Below are 26,434 nucleotides of genomic sequence, written 5' to 3'. Positions count from 1 at the left end.
AAGGAGATTTAGTATCTCATCACTCCCCACTCAGTTCTGCTACTCAACCTTAAGCAACACTCAACCTCTATCTAACACTCACAATTTTCTCATTTGTAGAATAAAGATGACAATATACTAACTCTAAGTGTAACTGAAAAGAACTTACGTAAACCTAGGATCTAGTACCTAATAGGTAAAAAAACCATAACAGCTTCCCTCTCAAACTCCTAGGAGCCTGGGAACCCCAAATTGAGTTAACTGAGCTAGACCACAGGATACCCAGAGGTAGTCAGAACCCAATAGGTAAAACAAGCCTAATTAATACAAATCAGATTGTGACAGTGCTCAAAGAGAAACAGAAAGAAAGTGCTGTAGGAGCATTTAAGATCTTGCTTCCTGGCAACTGTAAGTTTTGGATCAAATAAACTCATAAAAAATATCTTAAAAAGAAAGGGAAAGAAAAAAGAAAGTGCTCCCGGGTTCGATTCCAGACCAGGGCACACATGAGAAGCACCCACCTGCTTCTCCACCCCTCCTCCTCTCCTTCTTCTCTGTCTCTCTCTTCCCCTTCCGCAGCCAAGGCTCCATTGGAGCAAAGTTGGCCCAGGCAGGAGCTGGGGATGGCTCTATGGCCTCTGCCTCAGGCGCTAGAATGGCTCTGGTTGCAACAGAGCAAAGCCCCAGAGGGGCAGAGCATCACCCCCTGGTGGGCATGCTGGGTGGATCCTGGTCGGGTGCATGCGGGAGTCTGACTACCTCCCTGTTTTCAACTTCAGAAAAATACAAAAAAAAAAACCACCAAAGAAAGTGCTATAGTTACACAAAAAAACAAAACAACTCATTCTGAAGGGAGACCACACACATTAACAGCAGAGCTGGCTTTGGAAATGAACCTGGGCCTTCCCTGGATAGGAAGAGAAGCAAAAGGAAGGCAGACTTTCGATCGAGCAAACAGCAAGTGCAAAGGGAGACCACATAACATGCAAGAGCAGGGTGCTTTGGAATCAAAACTGATATCACAGCTCACTTTTTCTCCCTAATAGAAAAACTTGGACAAGCCAAAGAATCTCTCTACATTCCATTTTCTCATGTACAAAATGGCAATAATACTGTCTATTTCACCAGGGAGTAAACATGATCATGAACGTGTAAGGCTGCACAGAGTAAAAGCTTTAACAACAACAACAAAAGGGTAGCTACTGTGAAGGTGAAAGGGAAGTGGGGAAGCCAAGGAGCAGGACAGAAGAGACTTAACAGATTACCTTTCAGTCAACCTAAGGGTCTCACATGCCACATAAAAAGTTAGGATTAACTGCTGAGGACAATAAAACCACAAAGGTTGTTTTCAGTAGGAGTAGAAGGATTAAATATTTGCTTTACAAAAAGAACTCTGGCCTGACCAGTGGTGGTGCAGTGGATAGAGCATCAGCCTGGATGCTGAGGTCTCAGGTTCAAAACCCCAAATTTGCCAGCTTGAGCGTGGAGTTGCTGGCTTGAGTGTGGGATTATCTACATAATCCCCTGGTCGCTGGTTTGAACCCAAACTCACTGGCTGGACTGGAGCCCCCCTGCAGGCACTTATGAGAAGCAAGCAATGAATAACTAAAGTGCAGCAACTACCAGTTGATGCTTCTCATCTTCCTCCCTTCCTGTTTCTTGTCTCTCAAAAAAAAAAAAAGAGAGAGAGAGAGAGAGAGAGAAAGAACACTGGTGTCCTTAAGAGGTAATCAGAAGAAAGCACTCAGGAGGGCACCTAAGAAATAAGGGTATGAATTCAAGTAATTTCAGTGAGATTAAGAAGGCACACCCTCAAGAAATCTTTCTACAGTACAATTCAGATTTAACGGGTGACCGCACTTAAGAAGCTGAGTAGGGAAATAAGTGATCAACAGTCCTCTCATCTGGGTGACTGGTAGTGTCAACGACAGAAGAGATTAGGACTCTTTTCTACCCACTTCCAACAGAGTTTTATGAAGTTAAATGTCGTCGCCAGCCCTTGTGAACAAAAGGAAATGTGCTCAGGGAGAGAAGGCGCCCAGAGGCTGTAATTCCAAGTTCAATGTTCAGTTCTACCAAGCATTGCTCTCCCCAGGAGGAAGCCCAGCTCTTTAAGTTCCCTCAGGAAACCAGCTCCTGGTCTTTTTTATTTCCGTCCGGGTGCAGCCCTACAGCTACCGGACAACCGACTCAAATGCTGACGAGATCCGCTCTAAAGGACGCCGGCAAACAAGGGAAAGAATTAAGCCAATTTAGCATCTGTGTTCCTCACCCAAGGAGCCAATTAGCAAGAAAGCACCCCGCTGCATTCAAGATACAAAGTACCAAGTTATTTTTAAAAACTTTGGCTGGTTATGATTCGAACGACTGAAGCCACCCCACCACCACCACCACCACCAAATGACACTTTGCTTCATTAGGGAAAGGAGATCGGGATGACTAAGTGGTGGGCAGGACAGGAGACGGGAAAGGAGAACGCGCCGCAATCCCGGCCGACCTCACGCCTTCCTGAAGTTGGAATTTGCCGCTGTGTGACTCTGCAGTCACAAGCCAACAGTTTGGTAGAACCCAACGCAATTTCAAAAGACCCACCAAAAACTGACCTAACTTTCATCGCCCCGCACCCTCCTTCCTTACCGAGCCTAAGCCTCCCGGCCTCCCGAGCTGCGGCCCAGGGCGGGGCGGGTCCGCGGCGCGGGCTCCCGGTCCGGGCTCCAGCGCTCGGGCCTTAGCCGCAAGCGCCCGGTTTGAGGCCACCTGGCCGAGCCCCCACATCAACGCCGCCCCCACTTATGGGAAGCGGCTGCCGCGAAGAGGGGAACCTGGCTATGCTCCCGGCAGAGGGCAGCGTGGACACCTGGGGCCGGGCTGAGGGGCCGGTAGCGGCTACCAGCGCGGACTCCCGCCCAGGCTGAGGCCTAGGCGGCCCCGTTAGCTCCTTCAGTCCGCGCACGGTCCGGGGGGAGGCAGGGCCACGTACAGTGGAAGGCTAAGCGGCGGGGCCCCGATGAGCCCCAGCTCGTCGTGGAGGCCCCAAGCTCAAGACGCTGCCCCCCGCCCGGCCGGCGCCAGAGAATGGCTTTTACCTTCATCAGCCTCCTGCTAGCCGCCATCTTGGATCTGGTGCTGCTGCTTTCCCAGTGTGCATCGCGGCCGCCCCGGCGGCTGAAGCCCCCGCACTTCCTGGAGCGGGGGAGGGGCGGGTAAGGCGGGGCACCGGATGTGCAAAACGCCTACTGTGTGCCGGCCACAGTGCTAGGTCGACTTGGTTGAAAGGAGCATGTAGTGACCTGTCTTTATGGGGTGTCCAATTAATGGCAATTACAAACAGTGCCTAGCATGTAGGTGCGCAATAAATATTGGTCACACAACATCATTAAAGAACCGGGATTAGCCTGGCCTGTGGTGAGGAAGTGGCTAAGCATAGACCTGGAATGCTGAGGTCCCTGGTTGGAAACCCTGGGCTTGTCCAGTCAAGGCACAGAGGACAAGCAATCAATGATCTAAAGTGAAGCAACAACCTCCTCTCTTCTCTCTCTGGAAAATCAATAAATGAAGTCTTAAAAAAAAACAAAAACCCTGCCATATTTTAAAAATAATAAATAAATAACCAGGATTATTTCAAGCACTGCTAAAGTGCAGTGAAGAAAACAAACTGGGTGATGGAAAAATGACTGTAGGGATCTACTTTCATTGGTAAGTCAAAAAAGTCTTACCGAGGAAATAGTATAAATAATAATAGCTATCATTGGACCATTAACAGCCCCATTTTGTGGAAAACAGAGCCATGGAGAAGCCCAGTGATTTGCCCAAGGTTTTACAGCCAAGTAAGAACGGATTTGAAGGATGAGAAGGAGCAGCGGGGAGGCTTGGAGGAGAATGTTTTTGGTTTTTGTTTTTTAATTTTTTTACAGAGACAGAGAGTCAGAGTGAGGGATAGACAGGGACAGACAGACAGGAATGGAGAGATGAGAAGCATCAATCATTAGTTTTTCGTTGTGCATTGCGACACCTTAGTTGTTCATTGATTGCTTTCTCATATGTGCCTTGACCATGGGCCTTCAGCAGACCGAGTAACCCCTTGCTTGAGCCAGCGACCTTGGGTCCAAGCTGGTGAATTTTTGCTCAAACCAGATGAGCCCGTGCTCAAGCTGGCGACCTTGGGGTCTCGAACCTCAGTCTTCCGCATCCCAGGCTGACGCTCTATCCGCTGAGCCACCGCCGGTCAGGCTGGAGGCGAATGTTTCAAGCAGGAGAAATGACACTGGCAAAGACCATGAATGAGGCTGTCTGGGTGGTAGGCAGCCAGAATTGAGTATGAAGGATTACAGGGAGTGGGGAAAGCAGATAACAAACTGTGGAGGGCCTTGAAGGAAAGAGAGGGATTTGGCTTTTCTTCATGTGCTGTGAGAGAGAGCCCCCTGATGAATGTGGGTAGCAACCAAATAGTCAGATGTAGGTGTTTAAGGAGAGCACTCTTACTGAATAATGGAGAATGGAAGTAGGTAGGAGGATGAGAAGAAGATGAGGGGTCCTTTGGAAGCCTATTGCAGCCATCCAGGCAAAGAGATGATAATGGTTTGGACCTAAGGTGGCAGTGCAGGCAAAGAGAAGACTGCAGTTTCAGAGCACACTTACCCCTTGTGAAGGAGTATTTCTCCATTTTTTTTTTTTTTTTTTTTTCCTGAAGCTGGAAACAGGGAGAGACAGTCAGACAGACTCCCGCATGCGCCCAACCGGGATCCACCCGGCACGCCCACCATGGGGTGACGCTCTGCCCACCAGGGGGCGATGCTCTGCCCATCCTGGGCATCGCCATGTTGCGACCAGAGCCACTCTAGCGCCTGAGGCAGAGGCCACAGAGCCATCCCCAGCGCCCGGGCCATCTTTGCTCCAATGGAGCCTTGGCTGTGGGAGAGGAAGAGAGAGACAGAGAGGAAAGTGCGGCGGAGGGGTGGAGAAGCAAATGGGTGCTTCTCCTGTGTGCCCTGGCCAGGAATCGAACCCGGGTCCTCCGCACGCTAGGCCAACGCTCTACCGCTGAGCCAACCGGCCAGGGCTATTTCTCCATTTTAACAGCAATCAGTTTCCCAGGAAAGGAGAGAAGAAAAGAGCACTGGAAATATATAGCCTGAAATAGAACTAGCCTCCTACACAGTTCAGGAGTCCAGGTTTGACAATAAGAAGGAGTGGGAGAGCCTGACCAGGCAGTGGCACAGTGGATAGAGCGTCGGACTGGGATGCGAGGACCCAGGTTCGAGACCCTGAGGTCGCCAGCTTGAGTGCGGGGTCATCTGGTTTGAGCAAAGCTCACCAATTTGGACCCAAGGTTGCTGGCTCGAGCAAGGGGTTACTCGGTCTGCTGAGGGCCCACGGTCAAGGCACATATGATAAAGCAATCAATGAACAACTAAGGTGTCGCAATGATCAAGAAAAACTAATGATTGATGCTTCTCATCTCTCTGTTCCTGTCTATCCCTCTCTCTGACTCTCTCTCTGTCTCTGGAAAGAAAGAAAGAAAGAGAGAGAGAGAGAGAGAGAGAGAGAGAGAGAGAGAGAAAGAGAGAAAGAAAGAAAGAAAGAAAGAAAGAAAGAGAAAGAAAGAAAGAAAGAAAGAAAGAAAGAAAGAAAGAAAGAAAGAAAGGAAAGAAGGAAGGAGTGGGAGACAGACTAGATGACAGCTTCATGTAATCAAGGACCCTCTGTCTTTTATCTAACCTAGGGCCATCACACAGTGGGTGCTTAATAAACATTTGGCAAATGTATGAGGGACTCCACCAACTACCTCCCCAGAGTTATGGGGGACTTGAAAGTCTGGCCTGGGGACTGACTCCACGGTCCTATTGTGTGTACTGGGCCCGGTGCTTAGTGGGCCCAGGTCCAAGAAAGAACACAACTTTATTGGGAACTGCTTCCACCTATGGAAAACCACAGTTTCAGAAAGGGATCCTGCCCTGAAGAATTCCAAGCCAGTTGGGGAAGCACAATGCATATTCTTGACCTCAACATGCTAAACTGAGCCTGATCAGGCGGTGACGCAGTGGATAAAGCGTCGGACTGGGATGCGGCAGACCTAGGTTCGAGACCTGAGATCGCCAGCTTGAGCGCAGGCTCATCTGGTTTGAGCAAGGCTCACCTCAAGCAAGGGGTTACTCAGTCTGCTGAAGGCCCACGGTCAAGGCACATATGAGAGAGCAATCAATGAACAACTAAGATGTCGCAACGAAAAACTGATGATTGATGCTTCTCATCTCTCTTCGTTCCTGTCTGTCCCTATCTGTCTCTCTGTCACTGTAAAAATAAATAAATAAAATAAAAATAAAAACATGCTAAACTGAGAATAGAGGCTAGTATTGGGAGAGGTCAAGTGCTGAGAACTAGCCTTTGCTGTAGCATCCTCCTGCACCTTCACCTCTGCTCTGCAAGATGGCTCCCTTGTACCTACTTTGCAGGTGGGGAACCAAGGACCTGAGCTAAAGAGTGTCCTTGTTAAATAAGCATGCAGGAAATGTACCTAGTCCCAGTGGAAAGCTGCCTGGTCTTTGGGGCTCCTCTCCTGCTCTGGCTTCTGGTCACACCAGCTCCATCCTCCACTGAGCTAACCCTTGTCATTCAGACATGATCTTTTTATGCCACCTCCCCTTCCCATTTCCAACCTCAGAAAAATACACACACACACACACACACACACACAAAAAGTGGCCTCTTCCGGCCTGACCTGTGGTGGCGCAGTGGATAAAGCGTCAACCTGGAATGCTGAGGTTGCCAGTTCAAAACCCTGGGCTTGCCTGGTCAAGGCACATATGGGAGTTGATGCTTCCTGCTTCTCCCTCCCTCCCCCTCTCTCTCATTCTCTCTCCTCTCTAAAAATTAATAAAAGTGCCTGACCAGGCAGTGGCGCAGTGGATAGAGCGTCGGACTGGGATGCGGAAGACCCAGGTTCGAGACCCCGAGGTCACCAGCTTGAGCGCGGGCTCATCTGGTTTGAGCAAAAGCTCACCAGCTTGAAACCAAGGTCGCTGGCTCCAGCAAGGGGTTACTTGGTCTGCTGAAGGCCCGCGGTCAAGGCACATATGAGAAAGCAATCAATGAACTAAGGTGTTGCAACGCACAATGAAAAACTAATGATTGATGCTTCTCATCTCTCTCCATTCCTGCCTGTCCCTGTCTATCCCTCTCTCTGACTCACTCTCTGTCTCTGTAAAAAAAAAAAAAAAAAAAAAATTAATAAAAGTAAAAAAAAAATTAAAAAAAAAAAAGTAAATAAATAAATAATTTTTTTAAGTGTCCTCTTCCTCCTTCTGGATTTCAGGCTCTTCTGCTCAAACTTATCATATGCTGCTCCTTTCTCCAATCAGCAGAGGTTCCTGGGTATTCATCTGCTAGGTTCAGAGAGGGAGATACAAAGGTGGCACTACCATCAAAGGGTGCAGCATCCTGTGCAGGCACCAAGAAAATAACAGAAGGTGGAAGGGTTTGGTGAGTTATGGAGGTTCAGAGGAGAGACCTGACAGAGTCTGGTGGAAGGGCTAGAGATGGAAGAAGTTCTACAACAGAAGAGATGATAAGAGACATTGCAGGAAATTGGCAATGGGCACTCATACTCATTACGCCTGACTGTGTGCCTGGCACTGGGTGCTGGACATTTGTACCTACCACTAAGTGCATTACTGCCACAGAGCAATACTAAGATACAGTGTATTTTATTCCCTGACCAGGCGGTGGCGCAGTGGGTAGAGCATCAGACTAGGGTGCAGAGGACCCAGTTTTTTTTTTGTTTTTTTTGGTTTTTTTTTTTGCATTTTTCTGAAGCTGGAAACAGGGAGAGACAGTCAGACAGACTCCCGCATGCGCCCAACCGGGATCCACCCAGCACGCCCACCAGGGGGCGACGCTCTGCCCACCAGGGGGCGATGCTCTGCCCATCCTGGGCGTCGCCATGTTGCGACCAGAGCCACTCTAGCGCCTGAGGCAGAGGCCACAGAGCCATCCCCAGCGCCCGGGCCATCTTTGCTCCAATGGAGCCTTGGCTGCGGGAGGGGAAGAGAGAGACAGAGAGGAAGGCGCGGCGGAGGGGTGGAGAAGCAAATGGGCGCTTCTTCTGTGTGCCCTGGCCGGGAATCGAACCCCGGTCCTCCGCACGCTAGGCCGACGCTCTACCGCTGAGCCAACCGGCCAGGGCCAGGACCCAGTTTTAAAACCTCGATGTCACCTGACCTGTGGTGGCACAGTGGTTAAAGCGTCGACCTGGAAATACTGAGGTCGCCGGTTCGAAACCTTGGGCTTGCCTGGTCAAGCACATATGGGAGTTGATGCTTCCAGCTCCTCCCCCCTTCTCTCTCTCTCTCTCTTCCTCTTTCTCCCTCTCTGTCTCTCTCTGTCTCTCTCTCCTCTCTAAAAAAAAATTAAAAAATAAAAATAAAAAATAAAACCCTGATGTCTCCTGACCAGGCAGTGACGACCCAAGTTCAAGACCCCAAGCTCATCAGCTTGAGCGCGGGCTCATCAGCTTGAGCGCGGGCTCATCTGGTTGAGCGCGGGTTCATCTGGTTTGAGGCAAAAAAAAGCCCACCAGCTTAAACCCAAGGTCGCTGGCTCCAGCAAGGGGTTATTCGGTCTGCTGAAGGCCCGCGGTCAAGGCACATATGAGAAAGCAATCAATGAACAACTAAGGTGTTGCAACGCACAATGAAAAACTAATGATTGATGCTTTTCATCTCTCCGTTCCTGTCTGTCTGTCCCTGTCTATCCCTCTCTCTGTAAAAAAAAAAACACACAAAAAAACGATGTCACTGGCTTGAGCTCAGGCCCATCCAGCTTGAACACAGGCTCACCAGTTCAAGTTCGGTGTCTCAGACTTGAGCATGGGATCATAGACATGACCCTATGGTCACTGGCTTGAGTCCAAGGTTGCTGGCTTGAGCAAGGGGTAACTCAGTCTGCTGTAGCCCCCCAGTCAAAGCACATATGAGAACGCAATCAATGAACAACTAAGGTGCCACAACAAAGAATTGATGCTTCTCATCTCTCCCTCTCTCTGACTCTCTCACTGTCTCTCTAAAAAATATGTATTTTTTATTTGACATCGGAGGAAACAGACCCTGAGAAAATGGCTTACCTGGCATCACTCAGCTTGGCAGTGGGGCTCCAGGATGTAGACCTCAATCTGGTCCATACTGGTGAGGCTCTGCCCTGACCTCTCTCTGCTAGCCTCATACTTCATATTCTGCATTCTTCTCATGCCAGAACCCATGCTACAGTTCCTGACCATGCTGCCCCCTTGCCTGTGGTGCCTTGATCATTCCCTCCCCCAACATCCCCTTAACCATCTGACAAGTGCTCCTCATTCCTAAAGACTGACTACCATACTCACTTGGAGAACCTGACAGCTTCTGTGTGCTGAACTAAGCACAAATGCATAAGTATCAACTACCCCAACTGCCCTCTGAGGTCAGAACTGTTATCAGTCCCATATACAGAGGAAGAAACTGAGGCTCAAGGGATCAATGAACTTTTTCTTAGTTACCTAGCTGGTTAGAAGCTTTATCCCAAGTCTGTAGTTGGACTATGAGGGGTAAACCAAGATCTGGGAGACTCAATTGACCAAAAGGGCTTCCTCCATGTCTCCTTCCCTCCTCTCTCCTTTCCTCCTTCCCTCTCTCCCTTCTTCCCTCCCATTCTCCCTCCTTCTGTCCTATCCTATTTTCCCTTCTTCCCTCCCATTCTCCCTCCTTCTGTCCTATCCTATTTTCCCTTCTTCCCTCCCATTCTCCCTCCTTCTGTCCTATCCTATTTTCCTTGCATCCTCATTCCTTTCTCCCTTCAGCAAACCCCATCGGAAATTGTGTATGTTTGAAGAATGAAGAAATTAATACATTGCCTGACCCCACCCCGCCCTGACTAGGTTGGGCACTGAACAAACATTTGATAAAGGACTGTCCCTTGACCCAGAGCAATGGCCAAATGACTGGACTAACGGCATTGCCACTGGTACTAATGGGGAGTTAGGTAGGGCCTTGTGTTTCAGGATGCAAAGAAAGGAGGATAATTAGAACAAGCCCAGAGGGGCCTGACCTGTGGTGGCACAGTGGCTAAAGCACTGACATGGAATGCTGAGGTCACCAGTTTGAAACCCTGGGCTTGCCTGGTCAAGGCACATTCAGGAAGCAACTGCTACAAGTTGATGCTTCCTTCTTCTCCCCCCTCTTTCTCTCTCTCACTCTTCTGTATTTCAAAAAATGAATAAATAAAATCTAAAAAAAGAAAGGAAGAAAGGAAGGAAGGAAGGAAGGAAGGAAGGAAGGAAGGAAGGAAGGAAGGAAGGAAGGGGAAAGAAAGCAAGAAAGGGAGAAAGAGAGAACAGATCTAGAGGGGAAGATAGAAGATAAGTCTGTCCTGGCAGCAGTGGGTAGCTGGAAAACTGTGATGCTGCCAACAGCAACAGGGTCCTCGGGAAATAGCAGCCATTTGTCTGAGGGCTTGTCTGAGCCAGAATTACATTCTGGCTGCCAGAGTCAGTGTGCACATACTTGGATCACATAGTCCTGGGCACAAGTCCTTGTGTGACCCTGGGCAGTATCCTTATTTGCAGAGGACAGTGCCAGCCTCCATGGCTGTGGTGAAGACTCAGGGACAAGGCATGTAAAATACAGGTGGGGGGAGGCTGGCTACACACAGAGCATATGCTCGAGGAGTGAGGCCAGGGATGCCATGGTGAGAGGCCAATGCAGCAGGCCACAGGCTGAAAGCTGGCCACAGTGCCCCTCCCTGCCCAGGAGGACATGGACCGTCCAGAGCAGGCTGCAGGGCCCAGGAAGTAGAGGCAGAGAGCAGCATGGTCCTTCTCCAAGTATCTAGGCCCATCCAGGAAGCAGCAATGCTGGAGGTGGCAGTCATGATAAAAATAAGTCCTAGCCCTGGCCGGTTGGCTCAGCGGTAGAGCGTCGACCTAGCGTGCGGAGGACCCGGGTTCGATTCCCGGCCAGGGCACATAGGAGAAGCGCCCATTTGCTTCTCCACCCCTCCGCCGTGCTTTCCTCACTGTCTCTCTCTTCCCCTCCCGCAGCCAAGGCTCCATTGGAGCAAAGATGGCCCGGGCGCTGGGGATGGCTCTGTGGCCTCTGCCTCAGGCGCTAGAGTGGCTCTGGTCGCAATATGGCGACGCCCAGGATGGGCAGAGCATCGCCCCCTGGGGGGCAGAGCACCGCCCCTGGTGGGCGTGCCGGGTGGATCCCGGTCGGGCGCATGCAGGAGTCTGTCTGACTGTCTCTCCCTGTTTCCAGCTTCAGAAAAATGAAAGAAAAAAAAAAAAAAGTCCTAGTTGGGGTTCTGATAAGTAACCTTTCCTCTCTGAGCTCCAGTTTCTCTTCAGGCAAAGGAGAACCATGACAGAATTGTTAAGAGTCAATGCCAGAAGGGGTGTGGGCCTGCCCTGGGTGGAGTTGGCATGGAAGAGGGCCAGTGCAGAGAGCCAGATTGCAGGGAGTTGCAGGTCCCTGCCTGAAATCTGATCTGAGCTCTGGGCAGACCTCACACATTCTCCTATCTCAGTTTTCTGGGACTTGCTCTGGTAGGCTTCTCTCCATTAGCACCACACCCCTCATTCACAGCACTTGCCCAATGTTCCTTTGCTATATTTGTGTTTAACCTCTGTCATCCCTTAGACTGTAAACTCCATGAGGACACAGAGGTCACATCTAGCCTATCTGCCTCTGTCTTCTTTGGACATATATTTACTGAGCACCTACCATGTACCAGGCACTGTTCCAGATGCTGAGGCAACATCAGAGAAAAGACAGAAAATGAATTGACTTATCCCTGGCCAGGTAGTTCAGTTGGTTAGAGCATTTTTCTGATATATTAAGGTTGCAGATTCTATCCCTAGTCCAGGCACATACAGGAATCAGCCAATGAATGCATAAATAAGTGGAACAACAAATTAATGTTTCTTTCTCTCTCTTACTCTCTCTCTAAAATCAATCAATAAAAAATTTTTTAAATCACACACATTAGCTTGACCAGGCAATGACAGAGTGGTTAGAGCTTCAACTGGGACACTAAGAACCCAGATTTAAAACCCTGAGATCACCAGCTTGAGTGTGGGCTCACCAGCTTGAGCGTGGCATTGCTGGCTTGAGTGTGGAATCATAGACATGACCCCGTGGTTGTTGGCTTGATCCCAAAGGTCACTGGCTTGAAGCCCAAGGCAGCTGGCTTGAGCAAAGGGTCACTGGCTCAGCTGGAGCCCCCCAGTCAAGGCACATATGAGAAAGCAATCAATGAATGCCTAAAGTACTGCAACAAGTTGATGCTTCTTATCTTTCTCCCTTCCTGTCTCTCTCTCTCTCCAAAAAGAAAATAAAGAAAAAAAACAGCAACAAAAAAAAGCACATTGACCCCAAATTAAGGCAAGTAAAGTGGAAAGCTGAGACTACTGTAGCTGCAGATGTTAGGAAACTTAAAACCTTTTGGTAGGCACTCCGGATAGAGCCCAAGACCCTCATCAAGGCCAGGTGAAATCTGCAAAGTTTAGTGATTGGGTGGCAGAGTTCAAATAGGGCCAGGCCAGGCTGGCACAGGAGGATATGAACCAGATTACCCAGAATTCCAGACTCCATGACCACATAGCCCAAAGGTCATAAACTGGGGCTATAGGGAGAGGCAGCATGGAATACAGGGCTGGCGATGTGGGGTGAAGTGAAGGGGGCATGTGCCTTCTCTCTGGGTCAGTGGAATTGCACACTATTAGGGTAGCGTGTGTATATATATATAATACAGAGGAGGATCTCTAACCCAGACATTTTCAAATGTGTTTCTAGCAGCACCTCTCTAAAACACTTTTAAAACAAAGTCCTCCTTAGAATATGATAAAGGACACTATTGAAATAATGGGACAGTGTCTCCCCTTCAACTCCTGTCATATCCTTTCCAACCCTAACAATCCTATAGTATTTCCCAGGAACCTTGAGCCCTAAGGAACTCAGTTTGAAAACCACCCATGTAATCCATCCTTTTCATGTTATAGGCAAGAAAGCCAAGACCCAGAGAACAAGCATGGTAAACTAATGCCAGTCTCTGTTCTCCCAGCTCAGAGTTGATGGGGATGACAGGCAGGTAAATGGACAATCACCATATAACATGATGAGTGTGAGGCTGGCAGAAGTCCAGTGCTGGGGAAGCCCTGGTTTCCTCATCCACTCAACCATATTAAGGATGCCTCTGACGTGCTATGGTTAGTGCCAACACGGGCAGCTGCTGGATGGTAACTGGGGTTCTCAGAGACTCACTCCAGAGTCCTCTTCCTTGGTCTCAGCCTGCCCTCCTGACCTGTTGGAGGCTCCACTCTAGGCTGCATCAGGATATCAAGTTGTGGAGCCCCCACCCACTCCCCTAAAGTGACGATCCAACTCTCCGCCATGGCTGCCCATGTGCCCTGGCAAGCTACCTGCCCCCACCAAGCTCCAGATCCTTCTCTATCAGAGCTGTAGTGAGGATTCCATTAAGAAACCCTCCCTGTGACTACTGCATCCAGTGGCCCAGCACCAGTTCAAAGCTTAAGGCCATCCTTGCATCTTGCCTGCCATCTCCCCGTGCACATTCTCCTTATTTCTCAAATAGAATATCTGCAGCCATGATTCCCTGTGTTCTTGTTACTCACCACTGCCTAAAGGCATATCCTGAGGCACACCAGTCATTCAAAGGAACAGTTTGAAAATATGAGTATATTTGCATCTCAGCCACTTACATACCAGCCAGACTGAGGAAGATCCAGAAACTTTGGGGCCACATGAGCCATAGCCACGGCCACATCTGCAAGCATGGGAAGCACACAGGAGGTGGCTTGCATCATTACAGGATCAACTTTGAGACAAATACCACCAAGGCTACTTTGGGAAAGTTGATGTGAGGCATTACCACTTAAAGCAGAACCAGAGCTTCTGCCCAACTCAACCTTGATAAACGGTGGCCCCTGGTCAGTGAGCAGACATGAGTAAATTCTGCCAAAAACAAGACTGGAGCTGCTCCTGTTATTGATGTGGTGCGATCGAGCTACTGCAAAGTTCTAGGGGAGAGAAAGCTCCCAAAACAGGCTGTCATTGTGAGGGCCAAATTCTTTAGCAGAAGAGCTGAAGAGAACATTAAGGGTGTCAGTGGAGCCTGTGTCCTGATAGCTTGAAGTCACATGAAGGAAAGTTCATTCAATGCTCACAAGTGCTTTTGTCTTCAGAAAAAGAAAAAAAATGGGTACAGCAAAGGGAGGAGCCCACAAGGCCACATGCTGAATGAACACAGCACTTGCTTCTCAGAGCCTCAGTTTTCCTTCCCACCTTTAAGATGGGGCCAAGATCACCTGCCCACCTACCTGATGAGATGACTGTGTGAGAGGGCCTGTCTGTCCTGTACCAGGAGCAACTCAGAAAGATGTCACAGAAGAGAAGCTGTTGGGGTGGGTGTGGGGAATTCACTCAGAAGTGTTGTGTAGGTGACGCATGACCAGGAAGCCATCCTCAGGGCAGCAGACCCTGAGAGCCTGAATTGTGACAGACGCCAGGTGCTGCCCAGGCCAGGCCTGCACCATAGACCAAGAAAAAAAAAGGTCTCTAATGTGATCATAACATTATGATCTAGATATAAATGGCCAGGTACCAGACATTCATCTGTATCTCAGGAGCCATGGTCCTAGGGCAGGAAGGGCAGGGAGGAGCCAGATTTAAGAAGGGCTCCTGAGCTCCTAACCGTATGGGTAGCTAGGCCAAAAGAAGCTGTGTGTGTGTGTCTGTGTGTGTGTGTGTGTGTGTGTGCTAAAGCTCAGGTTCCCACCAACATCTCTACTGAGGCCACACCTTCACTCTCAGAGTGTGAGTCCTCTGCCCAAGGCTGTGATGAGCAGCCTGGAGTTGGAGGCCTGACCCTTGATGCCAGGTGGTACCTGAATGTGGGAGGTAGTCAGATCAAATGGTCAGGTCAAGAGTGCCCTTCATACCCTTCCGGTCTGACTGGCCCTGTGTTCTCACTCCTTTCTGGGGAGGGATTTTTTACTTACTCTTACTCTTCAGCCCACCCTGGGAAGGGATACAAATGTGAGTCAGATATATACCTGTTCCAAAAGGAGAGGTTCCAAGTGAGACACAAAGGCTATAAAGTCCTGGGGAACCTGACCAGGTGGTGGCACAGTGGATAGAGCATCGTACTGGGATGTGGAAGATCCAGGTTGGAGATCCTAAGGTCGCCAGCTTGAGCGCGGGCTCATCTGGTTTGAGCTAGGCTCATCAGCTTGAGCCCAAGGTTGCTGGCTCGAGCGAAGGGGTCACTGGGTCTGCTGTAGCCTCCTGGTCAAGGCACATATGAGAAATCAATCAATGAACAACAAAGGAACCGCAACGAGGAACTGATGTTTCTCATCTCTCTCCCTTCCTGTCTGTCTGTCCCTATCTGTCCCTCTCTCTGACTCTCTTTGTCTCTGCCACCACAAATAAATAAATAAATAAAGTCCTGGGGAGTCAAAGTTAAGTCTGAAGAGTCGAGGAAATCTTCCTGGAGGAAGAACTGATAAACTGAGGTCAAAAGACAAGACAAGGCTAGTAGTACATGAGTGAACAAAACCAGGAGTTGTGGCCCTGGCCGGTTGGCTCAGTGGTAGAGTGTCAGCCTGGCGTGCAGGAGTCCCGGGTTCGATTCCCGGCCAGGGCACACAGAAGAAGCGCCCATCTGCTTCTCCACCCCTCCCCCTTTCCTTCCTCTCTGTTTCTCTCTTCCCTCCTGCAGCTGAGGCTCCATTGGAGCAAAGATGGCCCGGGCACTGAGGATGGCTCTGTGGCCTCTGCCTCAGGTGCCAAAATGGCTCTGGATGCAACAGAGCACCGCCCCAGAGGGGCAGAGCATTGCCCCCTGGTGGGCATGCCGGGTGGATCCCAGTTGGGCACATGCGGGAGTCTGTCTGACTGCCTCCCCGTTTCCAGCTTCGGAAAAATGGAAAAAAAAAAACCCCAAAAACCAGAGGTTGTGCCCTGGCCGGTTGACTCAGTGGTAGAGCGTTGGCCTGGTGTGCAGGAGTCCCGGGTTCGATTCCAGGCCAGGGCACACAGGAGAAGTGCCCATATGCTTCTCCACCCCTACCCCTCTCCTTCCTCTCTCTCTCTCTCTTCCCCTCCCACAGCCAAGGCTCCATTGGAGCAAAGTTGGCCCGGGCGCTGAGGATGGCTCTGGGGCCTCTGCCTCAGGCACTAGAATGGCTCTGGTTGCAACAGAGCAATGCCCCAGATGGGCAGAGCATCGCCCCCTGGTGGGCGTGCCGGGTGGATCCCAGTCCGGCACATGTGGGAGTCTGTCTGACTGCCTCCCCGTTTCCAACTTCAGAAAAATACAAACAAACAAACAAAAAACACAACCAGGGGTTGTGTGGGATCCATTAACTACTGGATTATCTTGAGCAAAACTCTTCATCTATTAGGGTTTGAGATGCCTTATCTATAAACTGAGTGCTTTAAATAATGTATGGTTGCCTGACAAGGTGGTGGCGCAGTGGATAGAGCGTCGGACTGGGATGCCGAGGACCCAGGTTCAAGACCCTAAGGTCGCCAGCTTGAGCGTGGGATCATCTGGTTTGAGCAAAAAGCTCACCAGCTTGGACCCAAGGTCACTGGCTCAAGCAAGGGGTTACTCGATCTTCTGAAGGCCCACGGTCAAGGCACATATGAGAAGGCAATCAATGAACAATTAAGGTGTCACAATGCGCAATGAAAAACTAATGATTGATGCTTCTCATCTCTCTGTTCCTGTCTGTCTGTCCCTCTAACTCTCTCTCTCTGTCTCTGTAAATAAATAAATAAATAATGATTTAAATAATGTATGGCAAGCACTTAGCATTGCACCTAGTTCTAGATCTGCCGTGGACATTGTTGTTGTTTTGTTTTTGTTTTTGTTTTTTACAGAGACAGAAAGAGCAGAGAGAGGGATAGACAGGAATGAAGAGAGATGAGAAGCATCAATCATCAGTTTTTCATTGTGACACCTTAGTTGTTCATTGATTGCTTTCTCATATGTGCCTTGACTGTGAGCCTTCAGCAGATCGAGTAACCCCTTGCTCGAGCCAGCGACCCTGGGCCCAAGCTGGTGAGCTTTGCTCAAACCGCGCTCAAGCTGGCGACCTTGGGGTCTTGAACCTGGACCCTCGGCATCCCAGTCCGACGCTCTATCCATGCGCCACCGCCTGGTCAGGCTGTTGTTATTTTTTTTTATCCTTTTTTTTAAACTTTATTTATTCATTTTAGAGAGGAGAGAGAGAGAGAGAAAGAGAGAGAGAGAGAGAAGGGAGGAGCAGAAAGCATCAACTCCCATATGTGCCTTGACCAGGCAAGCCCAGGGTTTTGAACCAGCAACCTCAGCATTTCCAGGTCGAAGCTTTATCCATTGCGCCACCACAGGTCAGGCTGTTGTTATTTTTGTACTGTATTCAGGCGAGGTTGGTATCCCAGGCAGGGTGAACAATACATGCCCAGAGGTCTTTGAGCCAGGGGTATTCTTCAGACTCTTGGAAGAAGCTTGTGAGGGTCCAGGGCAAACCCTGGGTGGGAAGATGAGAACTCACCTGAACTTTGGTGCAGCTCCTACTGCACACCAAGCCCTTAGCTGAGATAGTCCTGGTGTCCCTCCAACTCTGGAAGGTTGGTGCTATCAATACATACCCATTATGTAGAAGCTGGGGGAGTTGAAGTAACCAGCCATGGTCACTTAGTCAAAAAGTGGCAGAACCTAGGTGGAAACCCAGGTCTCTGAGGCTTCCCACATACTATGAGGTATCTGGTGTGAGTCCAGGGAGCACAGAGAGCACCTGTACTATAGCCACCATGGAAGCCCTGCTCAGCCTCAGCCAAATCCCTGCCTTGCAGTCCTCAGTTTCTCTAGGGGCCAAAAAGGGATTTGGATTAAAATTAGTGAGCTGCTGACCAGAGAGCTCTGTTCTGTTCTGGGCACTGTGTGCTCTCACCTCATTGAAATCTCACAAACAGAGGAAATGGATGCTCAGAAAGATCAGGGCACTCTGGGAGGTACACAGCCCAAAAAGGGGCTCCACTACTGGCCCATTTTATAGATGAGGCCATGGAAGTGGCATGAGAAGCTGAAGAACTGTTTGACTCCAGAGGTCCTCCAGTCCTAACCAGCTGATCACACTACCCCTGGAGAACCATGGGAAGTTCTCTGGTCTTGCTGTTTGCAGGTGGTGTGGGGACCCAGCTGGGCCCACAGGGGCCTCTCATTTTACCTTCTACGGAGGCAGGCAACCCCAGGCACTCCTGGGCCTGACCAAAGGGAAGGCTGGGCCCCCATCACAGCCTTATTCTCTCATTTCCCATACTGCCTCTCAAACTGGCCAACACCCCACTCTGGTTTCTACTTGACCCTCCTTCCTTCTGCAGATGCACAATGTGACTCCCCTTGGGAGCAAAACTGAGGAGGGGTCCTCACAGCTGCAACCTTGAAAATGTGTGGGTAATGTCAAAATGGTCATGGAGGCCCTGGCCGGTTGGCTCAGCGGTAGAGCGTCGGCCTAGCGTGCGGAGGACCCGGGTTCGATTCCCGGCCAGGCACACAGGAGAAGCGCCCATTTGCTTCTCCACCCCTCCGCCGCGCTTTCCTCTCTGTCTCTCTCTTCCCCTCCCGCAGCCAAGGCTCCATTGGAGCAAAGATGGCCAGGGCGCTGGGGATGGCTCTGTGGCCTCTGCCTCAGGCGCTAGAGTGGCTCTGGTCGCAACATGGCGACGCCCAGGATGGGCAGAGCATCGTCCCCTGGTGGGCAGAGCATCGCCCCATGGTGGGCGTGCCGGGTGGATCCCGGTCAGGCGCATGCGGGAGTCTGTCTGACTGTCTCTCCCTGTTTCCAGCTTCAGAAAAATGCAAAAAAAAAAAAAAAAAAAAAAAAAAAAAGGTCATGGATACTGAATTTTGTAGGTCAGAGCTTTGGTCCTTGAGGAAGCTCTCCTCCCACCTAAGCTGGCACAATGCCCAGACTATGGGCTCAAAAGTTCATCTATAGCCTGGTGGTGGCACAGTGGATAGACTCGCAGGGGTCCCCAAACTTTTTACACAGGGGGCCAGTTCGCTGTCCCTCAGACCGTTGGAGGGCCGCCACATACAGTGCTCCTCTCACTGACCACCAATGAAAGAGGTGCCCCTTCCGGAAGTGCGGCAGGGGGCCGGATAAATGGCCTCAGGGGGCCGCATGCGGCCCACCGGCCATAGTTTGGGGATGCCTGGATAGAGCACCTGACTGGGACACAGAGAACCCAGGTTTGAAACCCAGAAGTTTCACTGGCTTGAGCACCGGCTCACCAGCTTGAGCACAGGGTCACTGGCTTGAGGGTAGGATCAGGGACTTGGCCCTAGGTCCCTGGCTTGAGCCCAAGGTCGCTGGCTTGAGCAAGGGGTCACTCTGTTCTGTTGTAGCACCCCCCCAATCAAGGCACATATGAGAAAGTAATCAATTAACAAAAGAGCTGCAAGGAAGAATTGATGCTTCTCATCTCCCTTCCTGCCTATCTGTCCCTCTCTCTGTCTCTGTCACACACACACAAAGTTCATCTATAAGCATAGGAGGTTTAAATAGATAATATAAGAAGTGCTTGGCACCACAGGGGGCTTTGGAAGGGTAGGCACAGTTGGGGTCCAGGCACCAGATGCACCCTACCTGGCCCCAGATGCACCCGGGCCCAGGACCCATCCCCAAGTTTGGGCATATCTTGTGGATTTTCAGCCACCTAAACCCATAGCAGGGCCAGGTGGGGTCTGCTTTCTCCCATCTCTGATTTTGACCCACACACGGAGCCCCTTTCTCCAGGCCCAGATGAGCAGCCTGACTTCCCACCAGCCCATTGGCCTGAAAGGGACTGTATAGTGTCTGAAAGAGTGCCCAGGTCAGTCACAAGGGACACTGTACCAAGAACAGGAAAAGGTCTGGAGCCAGAGAGGCCCTACACCCCCACCCCGGGCATCTTGGGAAGGATATGGGCTGGTTTGAGCAGTGGTCGAGAGCCCATTCCAGGCCCAGGCAGCTGGGAGAGGAGCGAGGGCTTGTGCACCGGTAGCAAGGAATGAGAGAACACGCCCAGAGGCGGAAGGGGCGCGCGGAGACCTCCGGAGGCGCCGGAAAGGGTGCGCGGGGAGCGGAGCGGTTGGCGGGCTGGGGTGGCAGCCGTTGGTGAGCAGAGGCCTGGGCCAGGAGACATCAGGCGTCTGGCTCCGCAGCAGCCATCATGACCAAGGACTCGCTCAACCCTTCAGGAGGCAGCCGCGCGACACCCAAGAAGCTGGCTAGTCCGGGCTCGACGACGGCAATACTGGAAGAACAGAAGCAGGAGCTGGAGAAGCTGCGGGCCGAACTGGAGGCGGAGCGAGCGCGCGGACGGGCGGAGCGGCTGCGCTCCGCAGCCCAGGCGCGCCAGCTGCGAGAGGCAGTGGAGAGAGAGCGGCAGCAGCTGGTTGACCATCTGCGCTCCAAATGGGAGGCACAGCGCTGTCGGGAGTTGCGGCAGCTGCAGGAGAAGGTGCTGAGGGAGCGCGAGGCCGAGATCCGGCAGCTGCTGCGTTGGAAGGAGGCCGAGATGCGGCGGCTGCAGCAGCTGCTGCATCGTGAGCGCGACGGCGTTATTCGCCAGGCGCGGGAGCTGCAGCGCCAGCTGGCCGCGGAGCTGGTGAACCGCGGCTACTGCGGCCGCGCGGGGGCGCCCGATGTCGCCGCTGCGCAGTGTCGCTGTCGCTTGCAGGAAGTGCTGGCGCAACTTCGCTGGGAGACCGACGGCGAGCAGGCCTCGCGCATCCGTCACCTGCAGGCGGCTCTCGACGTGGAGCGCCAGTTCTTCCTCAAGTATATCCTGGAGCACTTCCGCTGGCATCCGACTTTGTCTGGTACCCCCGACCCCCAGGCTGTACATTCTTCGGAAGAGCCGCACCCCAAGACCACCAGCGAATCTCACCGTTTCTCAATGTTCGCCCATCGACTCAAATCTGACAGCCTGAGCGCCGGGGTTCTCTTGCGCTCCCGCTCCCTCGACGTGGTGCCGGCAGCGTGCTCCAACTCCCCTGACAGCCGTGTCCCCACGCGCGCCAGCTCCCTCGATTCCTTGCCACCAGCGCGTTCCCGCTCGTTCGGCAGCACCCTGAATCGCCCTAAGACCCCCGAATCTAAGGAGCGGGCCTCCTCCTCGCCAGAAACTTTCATCCTGGGCTCCCCGAGTCCCCCGTCGGTGCCGCGGCCACCACCATCACCATCGGAGCACAAGGGAACTAGCGACCGGCCAGAAGACTCCGAGAGCCAGCCCTACGAGGCCCTGACCTTCTCGCCGCTGAGCCTGGACTACGATGAGCTTGTAAAGCAGAACTCGCAAATGTCCGAGGCGTTGCAGGTGCTGGCGCGCCGCTGCTCTGGCCTGCAGGAAGAGAACTTGCAACTTCGGCGCGCAGGCTTTCCCGACAAGGCGGAGGAGAAGGTGAAACGACTCAAGGTGAAGCACGCGGAGCTCACAGACCTGGCTCGGCGCCTAGAGGACCGGGCCCGCAAGCTACAAGAAACCAACCTACGGACTGTGAGCGCGCCTGTGCCTGGGGAGAGCCGTGTTGGCCTGGAGCTATGCCAGGCCTTCGCCCGCCAGCGCGCCCGAGACTTGTCGGAGCAGGCGAGCACGCTGCTGGCAAAGGACAAGCTGATCGAAGAACTGCAGCAGGAGTGTCACTTGCTACAGACACACGTCGCCTCGGGCCTCCGCAACGCCAGGCACCCTAGTGTGGGCGCGGCTAGCGCCCAGTGGCTCAAAGTCAGCGACTTGGACCAGCTACAGCGCGAGTCCCAGCGGGAGGTGCTGCGCCTACAGAGGCAGTTGGCGCTGCAGCAAGCCACCGGCAGCGCCCGGGCTGAAGTGGGCACCCAGAGCGCACACTGTGAGGAGATGAGGTGCCAGATGCAAGCGCTGGAGCGCGAGCTGGGCGCGCGGCGGCGCCAGTGCAAGGAGCTGAGCGCGCAGGCGGCAGCGGCACGGCTTAGCCGCGAGGAGGCCGAGGCAAAGCTGCAGGCAGCGCTTCGTAAGAGGGCCTGGCTGACCAAGGAGAACGCGCGGCTGCAGGCTCAAGTTGACTGGACGTGGAAGGTGGCAGCGGAGAATAACGACGTGCGCGGGCAGCTGAGCCGCGCGTGCCAGGAGCGCGACGCCACCAGCTTACTGGCCGAGCAGCTGTTGCAGCAGGCGGCACGCGGGCAGGATAAGCAGCAACAGCTGCGGCATGTCCTGCAGAAGACCTTCCGTGATCTCCAGGCTGCCCGAGAGAGGTGGGCGTTGCAGTGTCAGTCTGGTCACGATCCCCAGGACCCCCAAGAGGCTCCCCCCAATTCCCAAGACAGGAATAACAGAAGGATCAAGTTCCAGCCAAGGCCTGAAGACCAAGGGTCTCCACAGCCCAGCAGAGACAAAGAGGAGGAGAAGGAAGCCTCTTTGCTAGATAGCCCAGTCAGTGTTCCCCAAGTGCCAGGCAGAGTCCTAGATAGCCGGCCTCTGGACTCCAGACCCCAGGCCAAGAAAGCTAGCTCCCAGTCAAACTCTTCCTTGGAGGTGGAATCCTTGTGGGCCACCATGCCATCTTGCCTTACTCTAGACATGGACACAGCCAGTGAAGTGGAGGATGTGGATCCTAACAGTGTATTCTCGACCCTGGAAGTGAGGGAGTCAGAGGCCCCTGCCAACCCCAAACTCAAGATCTTTCTTGTTCTTTATAGCTATAACCCATTTGAGGGACCCAATGAACACCCTGAGTGTGAGCTGCCCCTCACCGCTGGGGATTATGTATATATCTTTGGGGATATGGATGAGGATGGCTTCTATGAAGGGGAGCTTGAGGATGGCCGGCGAGGCCTGGTGCCCTCCAACCTGGTGGAACAGGTTCCAGATAGTGACAGCCTTGGCTGCCTGCCCCCAGAATCCCCTGACCTTGGGCCCACTCGACTCCTAGCTAGACAGAGCAAAGCTTCAAAGGAGGACACTGGTCACAGCTTATTGCCTGGGAAAGCTCAGGGAGATGTGAACAAGGAGATATGCGAGATGGTGAGAGTGGCCTCCAAGACAGAAGTGACAATAGAGATATTAGATGCCAAGACAGAAAATGGCTGGCTGGGCTCACTGCAGAGTGTGGAGGAGCAAGGCTTCTCCAGGCCCCTTCTAGGGGCTGACGAGCTCCTTTGTGTGGCCCCCAAGCAACTACACCTGCAGAATGTTGCAGCCACCTCGGCCGAAATCACCTGGGTCTGCAGCAGCAGCAGCCACCCACATGTGGTGTACCTCAATGACCAGAAGCATGCCCTGACCCCAGCAGGTGTGAGCAGCTACACTTTCCACAGCCTGCATCCCAGTACACAGTACCAGGTGCAGGTGGAGGTGAAGCTGCCCTGGAACTCATTGCAGGTGCACTGGGAAACCATGTCTTCCACTATCACTTTTGACACTCCCTTGGCAGGACCCCCTGACCCTCCACTAGATGTGCTGGTAGAGCGTCACACCTCACCAGGTTTTCTGGTGGTCAGTTGGCTCCCAGTGACTATCAACTCGGCTGGGTTCTCCAATGGAGTCCAGGTCACTGGCTATGCTGTGTATGCTGATGGGCTCAAGGTTGTGGAGATCACTGATGCCACTGCTGGGAGCACCCTGTTAGAACTGTCAAAGGTCCAGCTGCCCCTGATGTGCCAGAAGGTCTCAGTGAGAACCATTTCACTTTTTGGCGAGTCACTGGATTCGGTGCCAGCTCAGATCCCTCATGACTGTTTTAACTGTAACAGATTGCCAGAAACCTCTTCCTTTAGCTACACCTGTGGTAACCCATTCCCCTGCAGAGTCACCTTTCCCATCTGCCCTCAGAGGCTGGTGCTGGCTCCACTGAGTGCCAAGGCCAGTTCCCACATCCCCAGAAGCTGTAGGGAGCCCCTGGCCAAGTTCCTAGAAGCATTCCTTGAAGAACCCCCAAGGAAGCTCTCCCCAGTGCCCAACCTGAGTTCAGAAGGAGAATGTCCAAGTGTAGGGGCTGGCAGCCAAACCCAGGGGCTGGAAGAGGCCTGGGAGGTCTGCAGAAAAGACCTACACTTTCAGAAGAGTCCCCAGAACCACAGGCCGCCTCTGCCCAGTGTCCAGTCTGCAGGGGGAGAAGATCACCCCCAGCATATGGGCACCAGCCAAAGCCCTACTCTGGGAGTTGTCCATCTGTCCCCTGAGTGTGGACCCAGGAAAGAAGTATGTAAGGAAAAGATTGCCCTTAAAAAAGTCCTGAAGCAAAAGCAAGACGCCCAAGTGTTCACCCCTCCCCAGATGAGCACCAGCCAACGATATGTGTCTGACTTCCATGACATTTTGCAGGAAGAGGAGGAGGCAGTATGCTTCAGTCCATGGGCCACAGAGTGGCAAGAACAGAGAAGGGAGCTTAGGACCCAGACTGGGCGAGATCAGTCTCTGGGGGGCAAAAGAGAGAGCCAGCTCCAGGAGCCCAGCTCAGCACTTTGTCCAGCTCCATCCAGCAAAATCATTAAGATGTCTAGTAGAGGCCCCCCATTGCTGAGGGCGGGCATGGACACTCCAGTCAGGGTCTTTCTGGCACTCTTTGATTATGACCCCCTGGTGATGTCTGACAACCCTGAGGCTGCAGAGGAGGAGCTGGCCTTCCAGAAAGGGCAGTTGCTGAGGATATGGGGCTCTCAGGACTCCCACGGTTTCTACTATGGGGAATGCAGTGGGCGAACGGGCAACATCCCTGGGCACCTGGTAGCCGAGGTGGAGGTGGGCATGGAAAAGACGAATAGGAAGTGGCATTTGCCAGTGCAAGGGCACCTGCCTTCAGTGGCCCACCTAGATGACTTTGGAGGGCTCACCAGCCCCCAGGATTCCTTCCCCTTGCTCCAAGGGAACCCCAAGAGGCCCTCACTGTGGAATTCAATGACCATGATGGCAGCTCTGAACTATGACCCCAAGGATTGGCAAGCAGGGAGCCAGATGAAAGACAAGCTTTCATTGAAGGCTGGAGACCTGGTCACAGTCTATGGACCTGTGGATGACAAGGGATTCTATTATGGGGAGTCAGGGGGCCACAGAGGCCTTGTCCCAGCCCATGTGCTAGATCATATGTCCCTCCAAGGAGAGTGAGCAAGGTTACCTGAGGGAGTAGTGGCCTCTGACCACCCACACCCCACTAGAGAAGCAAGCATGCAGACCCTTCCACCATCACCTTCCTCATTTCCATGAGCACCACTATGTGAAACCAATGGCAGTCCTTTAGTGCCCCCTAGCCTCTGAGAGCAACAGGGCTTAAGACTGAACTCAGCTCTTTCCAAAAGAAAACAGAACAAGCAGCCCCTAGAGTGTGACAGGCTGGCTAGGAGTTGGCAGTAACTACTACAGGTACTTGGAGAAGTGCCTTTCTGTACTCATGCATTTTCTTTAGGTTAATGTTATTCATCGATTGCCATGCATGAACATCTCAAGAAAAGCCTGCCTCTTAAAAAAGCAACGGGAATGTTATTTTTCTATCTTATGTTCAACTCCTTATTAAAATGTTGATAGAAAAAAGAAAAAAGATATATTTTGCTTACCTTAAGCAAAGGATAAAATTTACTTAAAATTTTTTTTTTTTTTTTTTTTTTTTTTTTTTTTTTTTTAGAGAAGAGAGAGAGAGGGAGAGAGAGAGACAGAGAGAGGAGCTGGAAGCATCAACTCCCATATGTGCCTTGACCAGGCAAGCCCAGGGTTTTGAACCGGCAACCTCAGCATTTCCAGGTCGACGCTTTATCCACTGCGCCACCACAGGTCACTTAAAATTTTTTTAATGATTAATTTTATAGAGCCTGACCAGGCAGTGGCACAGTGGATAGAGTGTCAGCCTGGGATGCAGAGGACCCAGGTTTAAAACCCCCAGGTAACCAGCTTGAGCGTGAGCTCACCAGCTTGAGTATGGGGGCGCTGGCTTGAACGTGGGATCATAGACATGACCCCATAGTCACTGGCTTGAGCCCAAAGGTTGCTGGTTTGAAGCCCAAGGTTTCTGGCTTGAGCAGGGGTCATTGGTTCAGCTGGAGCCCCCAGCCCCCCATCAAGGCACATATGAGAAAGCAATCAATGAACTAAGGAGGTGTGTCTTAGCACCTTAGCAGCAGTAGGTGTGTCAGATTGAGATAGCCCCTGTTCCCACCTTCAGCCCAAGTAGGAATCCTCTGGACCCAATTCACTGGCTCCCTGAAGAACCAACCTGTGGCTCCAATCTTCCTGCCCAAGCATGCTTTCAGTAATCTCCTGCACTCTGTAAGTAAGTGTCCTTCTTCTGACAGCATTGTTGGACTTAGGGAAACAAAGGGGCATCAAACAGAAGCAGAGAAAAATGAAGACCACCCCACATCCCCACTGTCCTGAAGGAGGAGCCCTAGAAGATCATAGGAAGAAGC

At 52.0% G+C, this 26,434-nt stretch overlaps 2 protein-coding genes and 1 pseudogene across 3 annotated transcripts in view; 2 read left to right on the top strand and 1 right to left on the bottom strand.

The window, feature by feature from the left end:
• Nucleotides 1–3,148, bottom strand: part of UBE2L3 (ubiquitin conjugating enzyme E2 L3) — a 57,916-nt gene extending 54,768 nt beyond the window's left edge. The window contains exon 1 of one of the 2 annotated variants that reach the window (XM_066259970.1): nucleotides 3,066–3,148. In XM_066259970.1, the coding sequence (XP_066116067.1) occupies nucleotides 3,066–3,092 (27 nt within the window). In that variant the 5' untranslated portion in view covers nucleotides 3,093–3,148. Of the gene's footprint in view, nucleotides 1–2,616; nucleotides 2,622–3,065 lie in introns of those variants that run through there. The other variant, XM_066259972.1, reaches the window with a different exon arrangement.
• Nucleotides 3,149–9,088: 5,940 nt separating this feature from the next.
• On the top strand, nucleotides 9,089–14,155 carry LOC136322469 (large ribosomal subunit protein uL15-like; annotated as a pseudogene).
• A 6,067-nt stretch (nucleotides 14,156–20,222) lies between these two features.
• Nucleotides 20,223–25,142, top strand: LOC136325479 (RIMS-binding protein 3A-like). The gene has a single exon (XM_066259946.1). It carries the CDS (start codon nucleotides 20,229–20,231, stop codon nucleotides 25,140–25,142), a length of 4,914 nt encoding a protein of 1,637 aa, XP_066116043.1. The 5' UTR covers nucleotides 20,223–20,228.
• Nucleotides 25,143–26,434: the final 1,292 nt, after the last annotated feature.

Source organism: Saccopteryx bilineata, chromosome 2 (assembly GCF_036850765.1).
Source record: "Saccopteryx bilineata isolate mSacBil1 chromosome 2, mSacBil1_pri_phased_curated, whole genome shotgun sequence".
NCBI lineage: Eukaryota > Metazoa > Chordata > Mammalia > Chiroptera > Emballonuridae > Saccopteryx > Saccopteryx bilineata.
This window is presented reverse-complemented; position numbering and strand designations above follow the sequence as displayed.